This window comes from Hippichthys cyanospilos, chromosome 2 (genome assembly GCF_059441005.1).
Source record: "Hippichthys cyanospilos isolate Australia breed blue-spotted pipefish chromosome 2, RoL_Hcya_1.0, whole genome shotgun sequence".
Classification (NCBI taxonomy): domain Eukaryota; kingdom Metazoa; phylum Chordata; class Actinopteri; order Syngnathiformes; family Syngnathidae; genus Hippichthys; species Hippichthys cyanospilos.
Window position 1 is genome coordinate 4,024,922 of NC_142370.1, and position 17,792 is coordinate 4,042,713.

The following is a 17,792-nucleotide window of genomic DNA, read 5'->3' on the forward strand; positions in this document are numbered from 1 at the left end:
AAGAACACATTTATTTGCAAGTTTATAAATTGATAATCATTTAATTGATCCCTTTTTGATGTACAAGTCTAAATCTTACGCATTGTTCCTTTATGATGTTTTTGATGCGTGATATCAAAGGAAAAGCATACCATAAAAAACACTAGGAGCATAAAATACTGCATAGTTTGTCAAAACATGACGACTTTCGATATGCCCCACTGCCATCCTGTCTAAATTCTTGCAAATGGGAGGTTGAGAGGTACATCCTTTGGATGTCAAATTTAGCACCTGTCGGGGCTCATTTACTGCCATTCATATTGTCAGTATTGGACATACTGAAAACCCAATGTTTTATCTTGCATTTCCACCAATTTTTGCATTAATCCTTTCAATAGCAGTTCATGAACAGGGTGCAATAGAAAATTTGGTGTTCAGACCCCAAAAGCACCAGGGGCGCTAGCGGACAATTTATGACATTTGCAAGCCTTTCAATTCCTTCTTTAGGTGGTTTAGCCTCACTACCATGATGCAAAGTCCTTACTATGCATTATGGGACTTGTAGTTAGCAAAAGAGTTCAATCCAAGAGCTAAATGTTGCAGGAAAAATTTTATTTTGCGGCAGGGAGTTGTTTTAGTTCCTGCATTACTGTATATAACATTATATCTGCACATTCCCATCTGCAAAATCTGCAGCATCGAATAGATGTTAACGTTTTTTGTTTTGTTTTGTTTTTTTCTCACAAAAAGACCCTCATAAGGATCGCGGGCACGCTGGAGCCTATCACAGCTGTCTCTAACCTTACCCCTAACCCATTGGGTGGGGTGCACCATGAACTTGTTGTCAGCCAATCGCAGGGCAAACAAAGACAGACAAATATTCACACTCATGAACACACCGAAAGACAATTGAGACAATTTACCTACTATGCGTGTTTTTTGGAATATGGGAGGAAACTCGACTACTCAAGGAAAACTCATACGCACATGTGGAGAACATGCAATCACCACACATAGGCCAAAGCCAGAAGCAAACCTGCACCCCTGTGAGGTCAACTGTGAGGCTGACTGCTAACCAGTCTTCCACCTTCCACCCATGTTAATCATCCATCCATCTACCCATTTTTTATAGCTGCTTGTCCTCACAAGGGTCGCGGGCTTCTATCTCAGCTAACTTCAGACACCTTGAACTGGTTGCCAGCCAATCACAGGGCACAGAGGGACGAACAACCATTCATGCACACAATCACCCCTCAGGACAATTTAGTGTGTCTGCCATGCATGTTTTTGGAGAGTGGGAAGAAGCCGGAGTGCCCGGAGAGAACCCACGTGCGCCCGGAGAGAACGTGTAAATTCCACTCAAGAAGGTGTTTATTAGATTATTATTAGTATTAAATAAATCTTTTTAACTCTGTCCTTATCATTTTTGTGAAAAGAAGCCTTTTTTTTTTTTACATAGTTCAACTATTCATTTTTAATCATTTCTAAATCCAATTAAATGTATTTTACTTTGTATTTTTGTTGCTGGTTTGAATGAAACATTTTGATTTTATTATGGGCTGTCATAGTGGTTAGCACGTTCAAAAGTCCTGGATTCAATTCCAGTTGCCCCTCGTCTTCCTGTGTGGAGTTTTCAACTTCTCCCCCGGGCCAATGTGGGCTCTCTCCAGGCTCTGTGGCTTCCGTCCACATTTTACAAATATGCATGGTAAGTGTATTGGCCACTCCAAATTGGCCTTGGGTGTGATTGTAAATGGTTGTTTGTCTCTGTGTTCTCTGCGGTTGGCTGGCACCCAGTCCAGGGTGTCCCCCACCTTTTAACCGAAGATGACCCTTTTGAGAATAAGCTGCTATGGAAAATGGACGAATGGATGGATTTTAATCAGACAAAAGTAACTGATGTTGCCTAAATTTGATCAATAGACCTTTGGCTTTGGAAAAGGTTATTTGTGGTCCTCTAAGATTTGCATTTGTGTCATATGTAGACCAAAGATGTGACTGCTGCTATGGCTGAAGGCAGATTCGAGGATGCTATCAAGCTCAGAGGAAAGTAAGATATTTGTTCTGCGTACATCTGTTACCATAGTGACAAAAAAAGAAATGTTGATTTGACTGTCAACCTACAGGAGCTTTGAGAACAACTGGAACACATACAAGCTGCTGGCCCACATTAACCCTCCCGATGTCAAAGTAAGGGCCGACTAACCATCCTACTGACAACAATGTTGCTAGCTAGGAAATGGTGGGGTATCCTTGAACAGTAATAAAAACCTGTATTTGTGGGAAAGGAGCCATAAATTAAAAAAAAAAAAAAGAAACTCAGTCATCTTAATCCTTTAGACTGTTTTAGAAGGAAAAGTTCTTAATCCTCAAGTACCGTAATTCCCCAAATATAAAACACACCCTTAATTTCTGCGGTCAAATTCTGGTATTTTCCATGTTACCGTGTATAAGACGCACCAACACACACACAAACTGTCACAACTATAGCAAAACCTTTGTATACTCTAAAGCAATGGTTCTCAAAGTGGGGTCTACGGACCCCCAGAAGTCCATGGCCTGACTGCAGGGGTCCGCGAAATAATTAGGGTGATTTGGAACTTATTTAAGTTCATCTTTTAACAGTTACAGATTCGTGCCTCCTCTGGCTTGGCCGTTGTTTTTAGCCGCCACTTCTGGCCGCTTTTGATAGTGCAATTTTGTGGTGGGGAAGGATGGTGTGGCTTCAGTTGGTCGCAGTCGCTGTCGGTGCGCACGGATTGTTCCTTCTTTTTGGGAGATCTGGCCCACGAGTGTCTGCGAGTTGTGTTTTCTTCATTGGAATGTTGTCATTGATGCTAATATGCCCCAAATTAGTCGTTTGTTGGTCCAACTTGTGACTGTACTGTAGATCAGCGGTCCCCAACCCCCGGTCTGCTGACCGGTACCGGTCCGTGGATCAACTGGTACTGGGCCACGTGGGCTGCACCCGAAATAATTTTTTGGAAATGATTTAGTTTAACAGTTCATACGTTTGTGCTTGATCTTTGTTTTTTTGGCGCCGTCTCTGGCCTCTGTTGATATTACATTCACAGTGAGAAGAATGATGTGGTTGTTAGAGTAGCCAGCCCTAACCCAAATACTGTATATTCGTTGTCAAATTGAATATGTTGCTGAATAAGTGGGCAAGATGGCGTCGCACGTAGTCGCAGAGGCTCAAGGCTCTGCTTTCAGATGCAACTATCTATCTGTCTAAAAAGGGCACTTATGTTTGGCTTAAAATATTCTTATTTTTTTTGTTCCCGCAAGCATTTACAATGGGGATCCTTGACTCCAAAGAGTTTGAGAATCCCTGCTCTAAACGATCCAGCACCAGTGTAACATGCTCCAAACAGTTGTTTTTCCTTTTCCTTGCGACGTAGATCGAGTTTATTTAACCATAAATAACTAAGTTGAGCAGCATCCGTGTTTCATCAAGTTCATGATTGTGTGTGTATATGCAAAAAAATACCTCAGTTAATAAATGAGTCAAATGCAATAACTTTCCGTGTGCACACAGGTGTATACCTTGCCACTCTTAATTGAGACAACTTTTACATGATCCTCTCAGTTTTAGTAATATTAATGTGTGTAAACAAGGATGGATGTGGATGTCGGTTCAGTCTACTTGCTAGTTTGATTGAAAAAAATTCCATAACACACTCAGCTAACACAAGCTGCTGTTGGCTGCAACAGGCACTTGTTGCTCACAGCCAACGGACATTCGCCCTCCAGCTCTTCCTGTTAGGTCAGGGGTAGGGAACTCTGGTTCCTCAAGAGCCATATCCTGCCCATTTTCAATGTCTCCCTTGCAATGTCTCACACATTGGTGACATAACATTGGTGACTCCAGACGTTAGAACGGGTGACCCCGGACGGGTCATCGTGCCACATTGGTGACCCCAGACGTTAGAATGTTTCGGCAAGCTGCTGAAGAGGTCGTCTTGCCACATTGGTGACCCCCAGACGTTAATATGTTTCGGCAAGTGTTGAAGAGGTTGTCCTGCCACATGGGTGACCCCAGACGTTAGACTCTTTTAATTGGCTGTTGAAGAGGTCATCTTGCCACATGGATGACCCCGGATGTCAGAATGTTTCAGCAAGCTGTTGAAGAGGTGTCCTCCGTGGCCACATCGCCCCAACACTCGCAATTGGCAGTCGTCGTGACATCGGCGAAAGTGCCTGAGTTCTGGCAGAGCGATCCAGCCGCGTGGTTTCAGCTTATTGAGGCGCTGTTCCACCTGCGAGGAGGAATCATCCATCAACCAGCCTACTACACTTCGGGTAATGCAACAAGCCGGTACCAGGTTCAAGTACCAGTCCAGTTCCAGAGTACCGGGCCGTCGACCGATGTCTGTCTGGCCTCAGCAGTAGGCCTCAAGCCAGTCATCATCCAGCTGCCCCTTGGATTCACCATGCACGTAGGTATGGTCCTGGTATACATCGGAGCGGGTCAGCTGGTGGTGGTGCTGCAGCAGGTTCTGGTCCAGGCACAGGCTGGTCCCTTAGAAACCCACTGTGCCTGCCAGCTTCCAGGTCAGCGCTGCCGCTCCGGCTCCTGCAGAATCTCAGAACATCCATTTGGCAATGCCACCTCGTGGTTTTCATGCTGAGTGTCTCACCCTTACTCGCGTCGCACCTGGGCCCCCTGGTGTCACATACACTGCCCAGGACCGGACTGTGTACTCAGGGTGTCAGACTGGTGTATACCCTGTGGGGTTTCCGTTTTGCAGGCACTAGGACCATGTCTCTCACCTAGTAGACATGTTGGAATGAATCTTTGATGTTTTGAACCTTGTGGCTTTGGATTTGATGATTTGGACAATGTTGTACAGTTTTGTGATGGCATGCAAAGAGTAAAGACATACACTAGGACAGCAACGCGTGGTTTCTTCGTCTTGCCACAGTTTACTAATGTTTTGTTGTTGTTACTTGGCAGTTAATCCCCTAAAAAAACATTGTGATCGACCAATTTATAATTTATATGAATGATTTTCAAACAATATACAAATTTGGAGTTATAGGTCATTAGCTTGCAAGCTACGGTCATTAGCCTGTCAGTCCAATTTCATTAAATAATTTATAAAGAAATTGGACATTTACATTGCAAACAATCAGCTGTTGATGTATGGGGTAAGATCGCAGTCAAAAAGACGTATGCGTGCATTACAAATGGCTGCGCGGATGACTCACAGATCGACTGACTTTGCCTGGTTGCTTGGCATGACGTCATCTCAATTTGCAGTCAACTCAAATCCAGAGGCTCAGCTCCACAAATGCAAAGGAGAGATTGATGCCGAGACGAAATTTGATGTCTCGCATGGCCATCGTGCAAACGAGAGTTGTATTCAAAATACCTTGCACTCGCGGGTTATCCATTCGTAAACACAACTCAACACAATTTAGAGTCGTAGTCATACAAAAACAGTTCAACACATACAAATTCTTAAACACGCACATGTTTTTTTGACAGGGATCTTACTCCATTTATCATTTTGCTAAAATTCTTCAATTCTTCCAAATGAACCATCCCTCTCTTGTGTCAGAGCAACATCAATGTGGCAATCATAAATATCGGCGCCCCCTGTGCTGGCATGAATGCAGCTGTGCGTGCAGCCGTCAGAATGGGCATCATTCAGGGTCACAACATGCTGGCCGTCCACGACGGTTTTGACGGCCTCGCACATGGACAGGTAACGAGTTGACAACACACACACAGGTATACACACATACAGGAGCTTACTACAGATGATCTGAACACTCCTGCGGAAGCTTGAAATATGACTTACAACAGCAGAAACGAAGGAAATGTTATCTTTCTATCATAACGTTTTCTTTTTCTGCCTCCTCCTCTGCCCCCACTTTTGCTTTGGAACATGGCGTCACTCCAAAGGTAATCTATTGTAACAGTTAATGTGGTGTTTTTGAAGCGCTTGGAATGATTTACGTTTACAGTAAAACACAATTCATATTATGATAAAAAAATCCTGATATAAAAGCGAATCCGAAGCGGATTGATTTAAAAAAAAAAATATATATATATATATATATATATATATATATATATATATATATATAACAAAACCTTTTCATCAGTTTCCATGCACATCATCCGCCAGCCCACACTTTCCCAGTGCATGCCGCCAGATGTCCAGTGGCCTTTTGATGTTTTTCATGAGTGATATCAAAGTATAAAGCAAACAAAAATATCCCACTATGAAACTAAAATATTGTATAGACTGTCAAAACATGACACCTTTCAATAGGACAAAAATGAATCAAGAAACTTTGCTTGATCACTAATTTAGCATACATTACCTTGATATGATAACAAAATAACAAATAAGTGATAAAATATATAACCCTACAAAACAGAATAAACATTGGTTGCATGGGTTTTTCCTTGCATTGTAGAATTTTATTTCCCCCCATACAACTGGAGAACAAGTTGAGCTGTCAACTGATCACCACTTGATGCTGTGTTGGCTTTCGATGTTGAGCGCAGATGAAGTGGCAAGGGCAGCTTGTTAGTATGCCTCCTAGACACCTCCCCGGTGAGGTGTCTGGGCATATCCTACCAAGAGGAGGCCCTGACGATGAACCAGCATTTGCTGAAGAGACTCGGGCCTTGTCTACATGTAGCCAGGGTTCTTGCAAACGGGCAGTAAATATCTCCGCTTTTTTTCCCCATCAAAATCAAATGTTTCAAAACCTCTGGCCAAAGTGGAGATTTAACCAAGCCTCCGGTTTCGTGGTTGCGTGTGACCAGCTTTTACGCCGAAGATACGGATAACGTCAGAGGCAGAAGTTCTTTCTGATTGGACAGAATTTGCGACATTACAACTGCCTTGCGGCTTGGCATCCTTGTACACGAATTACAAACCGCACTATGCGGTTTCATATAGACACGACTTTTTAAAAATAAACAACAACGAGAGGGAGACTATGCGGATTGTTACATGTGGACAAGGCCTCAGTCTCTCACCTGGGGATCCCCCCCAGAGGAGCTGGAAAAAGGGGCTAGGGAGAGGAAAGTCTGGGCTTCCCTGCTTTAGCTGCTGCCCTCGTGACCTGCTCTCAGATAAGTGGTAGAAGATGGATGGACGGACGGACGGAGGGACAGTTTGTTCAAGTACTGTATGTGTTATGACAATTTATGTACGCTCTCCTGCTACAGATTGAACCTATCAACTGGACTTCAGTGAGTGGCTGGACTGGCTTGGGAGGCTCGAAGTTGGGCACTAAGAGGTACAGTAAATATGCACAAGAGAGACTCTAAAGCAGGGGTTCTGAAACTTTTTGGAGAAGGGACCGCTTTTTGGAAATCAATTTTCCAAAGTTTGAGGAAACAAAACAAACAAAATCATTGAAGCCAAACATAAGTGCCCATTTTATTGACCAACATAATCAATTATATTTGTTACTTTTGAGCCATACTGAATTTCACAAAATAAATATTGCAAATTGCATGCTTCCTCACAACAAACCGGGTCAACTTCCCCCAAACTGGTTGCTGCCAATATATATAGGACCCTTGTGAGGATAAGCAGCTCTAGAAAAAGGATATATTTTTTGTTAATAAACCAAATTATTTCATGGACACCCTGCAGTCAGGCCACGGACCCCGGGGCCTCACTGACACGACGTTGAAAAACTACTACTCCAAAATGTTTACAGTAGTTTCAAGACGATTGTCGCAGAAGTAAATTATGTTGAGTCAAGTTAAGTTACGGTGGTTATTTTTATTGTCATTTAATGCGGTTTTCATTTGAACACGGGTTTGATTTGAAGCTTTTTTTTCCACACACTATTGTGGAACTCTCAACTGTCAGACCTCTGCTGAATTGTTAACTCTTTATATCAATCACTAGTGTCAAAATGCTATTTTTGTCACCTATTTCGATTAGTCAAAACAACACAAAGTATTTAATTCTTTCTCTTCACCCTCTCAAAGAACGCTTCCAGGTAAGCTGATGGAGGAAATCAGCCTGAACATTTCAAAGTTTAACATCCATGCCTTGGTGATCATTGGAGGATTTGAGGTAGGATGAGTTGGCCAAAGCACAACATTTTTTAACTATCGGAGTGACTTTTCATTATGTTTGTGTGCTAATAGTTAAAGTGATAAACAACATGACAATACAGCATCCTCCTATTTGTCTTGGCTTAAGTGCGTATGAGCAAGAAGAGTTACAGTGGGCCAGAACATGCTATTTGACCTTTTTAATGTCGTCACGAGAGAAGTAATATCCGAGCAGAGGCGGATTTGGGCTTTCCACTTCCAAATCCCAGACACAACGCTTTTAAATGAATGAGTCAATGTCATAGAGTCAGCCACGGTTCATCTGTAAATGCAGACGCAACGCAGGCATTATACAGCAATGGTCCCCAACGGCCGGTCTGCGGCCCGGTACCGGTCCGTGGATCAACTAGTACCGGGCTGCATGGGCCGCACCCAAAATAATGAACGACAGTATTTTTGTTTTATGTATTATTCAATTCTGAATTTTATTTTATTTTGAAAAATCTTTCGTTTTGAAAACTGACCGGAATCTCTTGGATTTGTTTCGGTCACTTGAGTGCCAAAATTTCACTCACAGATAAGTTGAATGAGTACAGACATCTTTGGGAGGGGGGAAAGGCCCAGTCAAGAGACAGGTGATGAGCCTACAGCTCCGAAGAAAAGGAAAGAGGCATACTAGAAGTCTGACTTGAAATCATGACTTCTCACGGTAAGACCTTTGAGCAATATGTCGTTCAAAAGGGACCCAAAAACTGCCAAGGGATGGATTCTCTACCTTTTCATTACCAAACAAAATGAGCTTGCAAATGGTGGCAGCCTCAAAAGATTTTCAAGTCTCCCGACATCCCAACAGCTTCATCACGACTTCTAACACTCTCACCACCTTGCTACGGCTGGGGTCTTTCCCAAAATTACTTTGTTTTCAGGTCACTTACGACCCAGAACTTCATCCCAAACTTGTCTGTTTTTGTTGCAATGTACTGCAATACACAGCAGCGAGTTTTTGTTTGGAACAGATGTTCATCTATGATGATGCGCCTGCCTGGATTGTACGATGAATTTCAGTTTGCAACAAAAGAAGTCCAAACATTGGAGATTGCTGCAAACTTATGAGTCTCAACTCATTCAGAATCATGCGCCCTTATCATCGAAGCGTAGGTGTCTCATGGTGTCCTGGAAACAGTTTTGGGCAATATTCTTCATATTTCTCAAATTTTCAGACCAACCGTCTTGCATAGCTGGAAGCTTGGTAAATCCGCACAAGAAGATCATGACAATATATGCCAGCAGATCACGGACACACACAAGCCAGTTCACCTGTGTGCCCTGTTTCAGGTATTGGCCACAGTTGCAAATTGGAGGGTTTTGCTCATCGCACTACTGAGATTAGCCACTTTCCTGCATAATGTCTGCGTAACGGCTGCATTTCCAAATGAAAGGTGGCTGACTCTCTGGGATTTGTTGGAGGAAGGGCCAAACTGGCCGCTGCTTGGTCCATGAAGATCCACCAGAAAACCTTGGGAGTTCTAGTGCTAATTGAGTGCTTTACATCATCCTTTATGTGGAAATCTGCAGTTGTTTGCCAAGTGAACGACGAAAACAGTGATTAACAGTAATGATGGCAATGCTCTAACAAATAACTAAGCACTATCCAAATTCAGCACAATTTCCACTGACTAATCTAAGGCACTACTTTTTCCAGTCAAGTGATCAGACTAGTTACTCTTCAAATTGCACAAAATGTTCCTACATGTAATGTATTAATGTGTCAACCCCCCCCTTAACCCTTGTGCCCATTCTTAACCATTTTGTCCAATTTGCTTGAATTTGTTTGTGAAATCACTGATATATATTTGAAAAATAAAGCACTAGGAAAATGAAATGTCCTGTGGATGATTCAAATTAGTTGAATGGTCAAAATGGCACAATGCTCTCATCTATAATCTATTGCAGCTAGACATACAGTGTTGATTATACATATGGCCATGAATTAACCATTTTGGTTGCATAAAACTCTATTACAACTTTAATTTTTACATGCATTGTAAACTGATTTATTACATTGCTTTTCCTGTGATGTTTATGCCATTGTTTTATGCATCGGTTGAGAGAGGTCGACAAACAAAAAATTATTTGATGACTTCTGTGATACGTCTCAAGATAGTAAGTCACACCAGAAACCAGTAAATGTTGTTCGGAAAGCCATCCTTTCTTTTACACAACACAAAGGTCTTGCCTCAAACCAAGTGTGATTGTAGTTGACAAAACCTGTTGTGTGTGTGAGAGGGGTATGTTATCTTTTCAGAGTTGTGCTAGTGTGTATTTTTTGTTAATGTCTATTAGATGTGTGTACAACGCTCTCTTAGAAGCAAATATGCAATTTTCCTACTATTATTTTTCACTTGAAATTTCTGTGCAGGAAAATTGTTGCAATAGCTTGCCAGTATTATTTTCATTACGGTATTTTAAATCATGCACATCTGGATGTGTGCTTTTATTTCTACGTAATTACAATTCAAATTGATGTCGGCTCTTGTGTCAATGGTGTGTACTTCTTTTTTTTCCTGTTTGATCGTGATGTTCTCATTGAAATTTGATTTTGCAATCTGAACTAACAATAACACTCAAGAGGCATTTTTGGATGATGCATAATCTTGTAAACCCTAGCCGCTATCCACCTCCTACTCATCTTTTTCAAATTCTATTTCAAGGACAAAATGCTGGAGTTAAGCATTGCTATCTGAACAAACTGTAGGTCCAACAATCCATCGCGAGCTGGCCCCGCAGAAGCTTGCCTACAAGCTCGAGCGAATAAGCTGTTGCTTATCGTGTACCTCTCTGTTTTTGCTGGGTCGAAGTGCTCTTCTTTGAGCCAATCAAAGCTTCGAGTCTACAAAAAAAGTCTTCCACGGTCGCATCCTTACATGCCTGCTGAAATGAAACAAAATCAAATCAAACCTACAAATATGCACTTTTCATAAATAAAAATGCAACTCGAGGCACTTTGTAGTTGAGCCACGCAGATGAATAAACAATGTTTTTTGGTGCACACCACACAGGAGAGAATGAACTTTTTTGGTGATGAAAAGGGCACGTAAGTTTGATTCCCCATGGTGTAGAATGTAAAAAAAAGTTTGTATTCTCCCCCGTGTGGTGATGACCAAGCGGATGCCCCATCGGTTGACCAAGCTTCTCACTCTTTCCCTAAGGAAGAGCTTGGACACCCTGTGGAGGAAACTCATTACAGCCACTGTATCTGGGATCTCGTTTCAGTCTCGACCCACAACTTATGACCGTAGATGAGGGCAAGAACGTAGATCGACCGGTAAATAGAGAGCTTCACCTTTCGGCTCAGCTCTCTCTTAACCACTACAGACCGGTACAGCGCCCACATCACAGCAGTCAATGCACCGATTAGCCTGTCGATCTGCCGCTCCATCCTACCCTCAGTCATGAACAGGACCCCAAGATACTTAAACCCCTCCGCTTGGGGTAGGACCTCATCCCCGGCCCGGAGAGGGCACTCCACCCTTTTTCCGACTGAGGACTATTGTTAGGTTGAAGCAACCTAGGACATTTAATAAGCAACAAATAGGAAGAAGACAACAAGGTTTTCTTTCTTGCAAAGAGAGTGATAAGGAACCTGACCTTATCAATCTCCTTCCGGTCTGGTTAGAGGTCCTTTCCGCTCCCTATTTATTCATTTGGGATGGCCGTACAAAAGCCATTGTTGCCTTAAAGGATTGGGGAGAGCGGTCTGGGCAACAATGCAAACAATGAGTTTGTGATAGTGTGGGATGTAGGTGCTCTTCCATGCTGTGATCTTCTTTGTCAGGAACACAAAGACCAACCCCGATGCTTTTTAGGGGGTGCGGGTGAGAGTCCATGCTACCCCCATGCTTTGTAGGGCATGCAGGTGAGAGTCAATGCTGCTCTGCCCTTGGAAACGTGTCGACTCCTCACATGCGCTTCACCAACAGCTCCAACAGAAAATATCCATGTCTACAGTTCTGATATACATGTTGCAAGAACAAATATGGGATAAACTTGATACAGTTATTCTAAAAAACATGGTCTCAGATTTGGAGGTGCTGATCTGCATCCTGGCCCTACGTACCACTCCAGTGAGAGTTAGAGGTCGTGGCCTGTTGAAGCCAACAGCACTACATCATCTGCAAGTAGCAGAGATGAAATGCTGAGACCCCTTAACCGGACCCCCTCAACACTTCGGCAGCACCTAGAAATCCTGTACGTAAAATCAATGAACAATATTGGTGGCAAAGGGCAGCCTTGGCGGAGTCCAACCTCCACCAGAAATAAATTCAATTTACTGCCGGAAACGCAACCCAAACTCTGATAAATATAATCAACAAATTAGATAATAAAGCCCGTGCACTGTGTCACGTTTGCACAGTACCTGACCGCACTTTTTTTTTTTTAAATGAAATGAAGGGAACAATGACGCAAATGATCACTTGGTGTGTGTTCTGGTAGGCTTACGTGGGGGGCTTGGAGATGGTTCAAGCCCGAGAGAAGTATGAAGAGGTGTGCATCCCCATGGTTGTGATCCCCGCCACAGTCTCCAACAACGTCCCCGGCTCTGATTTCAGCATCGGTGCTGACACCGCTCTAAACACGATCACCTCTGTTAGTGGCCGGACTGCTACTGCACACACACACACACACGCAACATTCAGCTGGTCATCCATACGCTCTTCTGCTGCTGCTTGCAGACGTGCGACAGAATCAAGCAGTCGGCAGCGGGGACCAAACGTCGTGTGTTCCTCGTGGAAACGATGGGAGGCTACTGCGGCTACTTAGCCACCATGGCCGGGCTAGCGGCTGGGGCAGACGCTGCCTACATCTTTGAAGAGAAATTCAACATTAAAGACCTGGAGGTGAACATGTGATCATGGAGAAAGCTTCTACAGATTGGCTCCAGGTTGACTTGTCTGTGTTGCGCTGTTTGTCTCCAAGGGGAATGTTGAGCATCTTGTTGAGAAGATGAAGACGACGGTGAAGCGAGGCTTGGTTCTCAGGTAGAAACCTGCAGTTATGAGCCGGAGGGCAACAGGATTCATTACTATTGACTATGAACATTAGTGATCCTATACTTTCAATCATGGCTCAATAATGTCAGAAAATGATTGTAATAGTCAACTTGTGGCTCAGGAGTATCACTGCTAATGCTTTTGAACATTCCCAGTGACACCTTTCATGATGGCCAAAAATATTTTTTATCTCTTGGGGGCCACCATATAGTCCGTAGATTTAAATTACTAGTGAAAAACTAATTATTAATTTAATCTATACTGTTATTAATTCTTTTGGGGGGTCTGACCCATTAATCAACCAACTTATTCAATTGACCAACATTAGCTCTTTCAATATTGGCAAAAAACAGTATCTTTTAAATTTTCTGAACACATCGCAACATTAGATGAAGATGATGATGTCAAATGTTCTCCTCATTTAAAAAAAGAAAAAAAAAAGAAATTGGTTGATTTTTGCAAATTTTTGTTTGTTGTACAGTTAAACACTGAAGGAAAATTATTATAAAACTGTGAAATGTCCTGCCTGTAATTCACATTTTGATTACTGGAATCATTAAGGGAGCATAAAGATGTTATTCAATTCATCATGTTTTTCAATGAATCAATATTTTCTTTACACTGTTGCAATGCTAACAGCTACAGTTTCAGCCTATAACTGAGTCAAATTCACAGTCAAACTCAGTCAATTGTATTCTCAATCTCTTCACATGTGCTTAACATACAAAGACATACAAAAGAGGGGTCCAATGACCTAAACTTCATCTGCCAGCTCGGTGCTTCTTCTGGCTGGTGTATTAATTTATAGTACAATGTCAATTCTATCATTTCATGTTGATGAGAGTCTATTTCCCCCCTAAACCTTGTTTTGTCTGGAAGTCTCGCATTGGCTGGGTCGTTTTAAAAAGCAAAAACCTCTCAGACAGCTAACTTTGTTTGTTTGGACTGTGTCGAAAAGTTAAACTTGTTTGCCTTCTTGACCCACGATTTGGCTCGATAGACCGCTCGCGGCCTATTTTGAACAATATCGGATATAAAGCTCAGTGAAAGTAGCATCAGAGTAGCAATTGGCTAAGGCAGCCAAAGAGTACGAGTCACATTGAGAGGGTACCCCCTTGCAGGCTGCATTTGCCTCATGTGAAACAATTGTTTCGCAACGTCCCTACAAAAAACGCACTTTGAATTGAAATTATGCGTCCCACAGTGTAAATGGGTCAGGGACGCAGGCAAACGAGAGCACTGATATTCCTCCACTGCTTGGTGCTGCTGTAAAGTGACTATTGTCACATTGACTGCAGACTGATTGCTGTTCTTACTACATTAAAACTCTTCCACAAGAAAACCTCTGCAAAAAAATCCCCCCGTGTGAAATAATCTTTCCCTCTTTCTAACTTCCTCCTACAATGAAAAATCCCCCTTTTCCATAACACAAAATGTTGTTTCTCTGCATTTGCCTAGCATTGAAAGTCATTGTAGCAAAAGCTAGCCTACAGCAAAACTCTAGCTTGGTTCATGCTTGACGCACAGGCACCCGTTTTGCAGCACTTTAGACTCGGTGCGGCTTGCCCCCGCTGTCAGACAATATTCTTCCATACTCTAGGTTACAGTAATGAACTATTTCATTGGTTTAAGGCAATCGCAAATGGGAAGTGATTTCAAGGGCCCATTCTTGGCTGTAGCTTTAACCCCTGATTAAATCCTTTTGTGAAAACACTGCAATTGGGCAATTGCTGTTCTTCCTACAGGAATGAAAACTCAAACGCAAATTACACCACAGACTTCATCTTCAACTTGTACTCTGAGGAGGGTAAAGGCATCTTTGACTGTCGCAAGAATGTTCTAGGACACATGCAACAGGTGGCTTTGCCAGGTCCAAATGTATGCTCACTTTTCCCCATATACACCTGACAAACCTCTTTGTTCCCTGCAGGGTGGCACTCCAACACCTTTTGACAGGAACTTTGGCACAAAAATGGGTGCCAAGTCTGTGCTATGGTTGACTGAGAAGCTGAAAGAGTGCTACAGACATGGTAAGATTACTGAAATACCCTCTTTAAAATCAGTTATACCCTTAGGTGGGAACATCCCAAAAGTTGATTGTTTTACATGAGCGAGAGTGAGAGACAATATCAAAAGATTTCATTCCCATTTTCATTGCCGCATATTCATTTTCAACAAATAGAAAATTAGCAAACATGTTCAGCATTTCAGCGAGCAAAGGGATTTCTATTTCATGCATGGAAAACGTTCTGGTGTCAAGATAGTTTCCAGATAGTATTGAGGATTGCACAATACGTCAATCGCAGTCAGCTGGTCGATAGCAAATTTAATTTTGGTTGATCGCGTGACATTGCGCAACACAGAAATTTAAAAAAACAGCACAAACATGGAATAAAAGCTGCAGAATTCACATCTGCAATTAGTAGGATTAACAACACATTTTTTCATCTCTTTTTCTTTATTTCTTTTTTTCTTTATTATTTATACCTGTGCATTTATGACGTGAGAACTGAAGTGCGCAGAACACTGCGCAGTATGAATGTTCGCACTGCATTTTAAAAATACTAAAATATAATTGAAATATAAAAAATAAAAATAATTCATTTAAAATGTACTGCAGTTTAATAAAAACTATTCCTTAAAAATACATGTATTATACAGTAATATACAGTAAATATAACTTAAGTATAGTTGTACTACTAGTACTAGCACCTCATTTTGAGAATCACTGGTCTATGCCATGGGTGTGCCAGATGTCCAATATAAAACCTTAAAGAAGCAGACTCCATATTATCCAGATGGGAGAAACAAGAGGCTTGCATTTTTAGAAACAAATCCCCAAATTACTTTGTAGGGTCATTAAGTTCTACTTGTGCACGTAAAATCTTAAAATACTACCTAAAACATTAACATTCGGACATGAAGGTACTATATATTAGAGTGGTACTTCTACTCACAAATTACTTCGTTCCGAAAGTAATTTTGTAACGTGAATCATTCATACGTACAGCCGCTTTTTACATGTAAGTAGTCAAATCCGTTCCAAGCCTCACAACATGCTTCTAAACCCTTTATTATTGTTCGTCAAGTGTGGATGTAAAGAATAATAAAAAAAAAAATCATCATTGATTGTAGCAACTGACAATATGAATGCAGTTTACTTATTTGCCTTGAGATGGTGTGCTGTGATGAGTGCAGAGAGAGAAACACCTTTTATGACATTTAATTTGTATGTTTTTATTTTACACTTCCAGTGATATAGGAATCAATTTCAAGTCCAAAGGAGCAGTAAGATTTATTTTTTAGATTATTATTGAGCATGTGAGTCATTTAAATTTAGTTTGGGGTCATGCAAAGTACTTCTTGTATGATGCCATTGCTAAAGTGCTAACGACATGCTAACAACAATGTCAGAGTCAACAGCCCAAAATGGTACGTTACAAGTGTTTTTTTTTGTTTTTGTTTTTTTTTTTTTTGTGAATATGTACAATGTTAGCCGTAGCTAATGTCAATTTTATGTTTATTAGTTCTACCATGTAAATTGTTGGGTAAGTGTGGATGAAAAGAGTAACGATGAAAAGTGGAAGACCACAGTAAACATCAATGCAAAAAACACTGTCTTGTATGTAGACAAGCCAGCATATCAAAAAATAATAAAAATATTTCACAAACTGTTACAAATACGGTAGACATCACGGGTCGTGATAACTTATGACATGACAGTCATTTTGGTGTCTCATGTCTCATATTAAATGCCAACAATGTCGCTGTTTCGTATGAATTTTCTCTCGTTATTGGAGACGATATTTTTCCGTATGAATTTTCTCTCGTGACTGGAGACGATATTTTTCCGGCAAGGCGTTTCGTAAGCTGAATTTTTTGTAACAAGAGGCGTTCATAAGTAATGTACCACAATACTGTGAACTACTGACATTTGCTCCTCTTTTGTCCCCTTCAGGGCGCATCTTTGCCAATACACCCAACTCTGCCTGTGTGCTGGGCATGAGAAAGAGGGCACTGACCTTCCAGCCTTTGGCTGAACTTAAAGTAGACACAGACTTTGAGTACGACGCGCTTACTGTAGACACACCGCATGTATGAGTGCTGTTAAGTATTCGGGGCTTATCGCAGCACACCTTATTTTGTGCAGGCACCGGATTCCAAAGACACAGTGGTGGCTGAAGATACGACCCATCATGAAGATCCTGGCCAAGTACGACATAAAGCTGGATACATCAGAACATGCCGATATGGAGCACGTGATCAAGAAGACAAGCCTCTTCTGCAACTAGAGGACATCCATGCATAAACACACAACAGTCATAATTAATACCTTAATAATATTTTCAGAAGCAGTGTCAAAAGAACTTCAAGTTAGATTTAACGCTTTTAAGCATGTAATTTTTGTTTAACATTATAGCAGTATTAATGTGCAAGTACTAGGTAATTTATCACCTTTTCATATATATATATATATATATATATATATATATATATATATATATATATATATATATATATATATATATATATATATATATATATATATATAGTGGGTGTGTGGGTGTGTAGATGTGGGTGTGCATGTGTTTTCACAAAACCATGCTAATGTCACTTATTTTTGTGAAAACCTGATGAAAATATGAACTTATGACAGATATGTCCAGTTTGGTATTTTGACAAAAACAACCTCCTTAAAGTCTGGACTTTAATTTCTCTGA

The 17,792-nt window shown here is 41.4% G+C and overlaps 1 protein-coding gene across 1 annotated transcript in view; it reads left to right on the forward strand.

The window, feature by feature from the left end:
• Positions 1–17,792, forward strand: part of pfkma (phosphofructokinase, muscle a) — a 30,283-nt gene extending 12,491 nt beyond the window's left edge. Inside the window, exons 11-22 of the mRNA XM_088407644.1 lie at positions 1,965–2,029; positions 2,106–2,169; positions 5,544–5,690; positions 7,175–7,245; positions 7,952–8,039; positions 12,515–12,667; positions 12,754–12,918; positions 12,998–13,059; positions 14,817–14,928; positions 15,002–15,101; positions 17,030–17,135; positions 17,222–17,792. Of these exons, the coding sequence (XP_088263770.1) occupies positions 1,965–2,029; positions 2,106–2,169; positions 5,544–5,690; positions 7,175–7,245; positions 7,952–8,039; positions 12,515–12,667; positions 12,754–12,918; positions 12,998–13,059; positions 14,817–14,928; positions 15,002–15,101; positions 17,030–17,135; positions 17,222–17,363 (1,275 nt within the window). The 3' untranslated portion in view covers positions 17,364–17,792. The remainder of the gene's footprint in view (positions 1–1,964; positions 2,030–2,105; positions 2,170–5,543; positions 5,691–7,174; positions 7,246–7,951; positions 8,040–12,514; positions 12,668–12,753; positions 12,919–12,997; positions 13,060–14,816; positions 14,929–15,001; positions 15,102–17,029; positions 17,136–17,221) is intronic.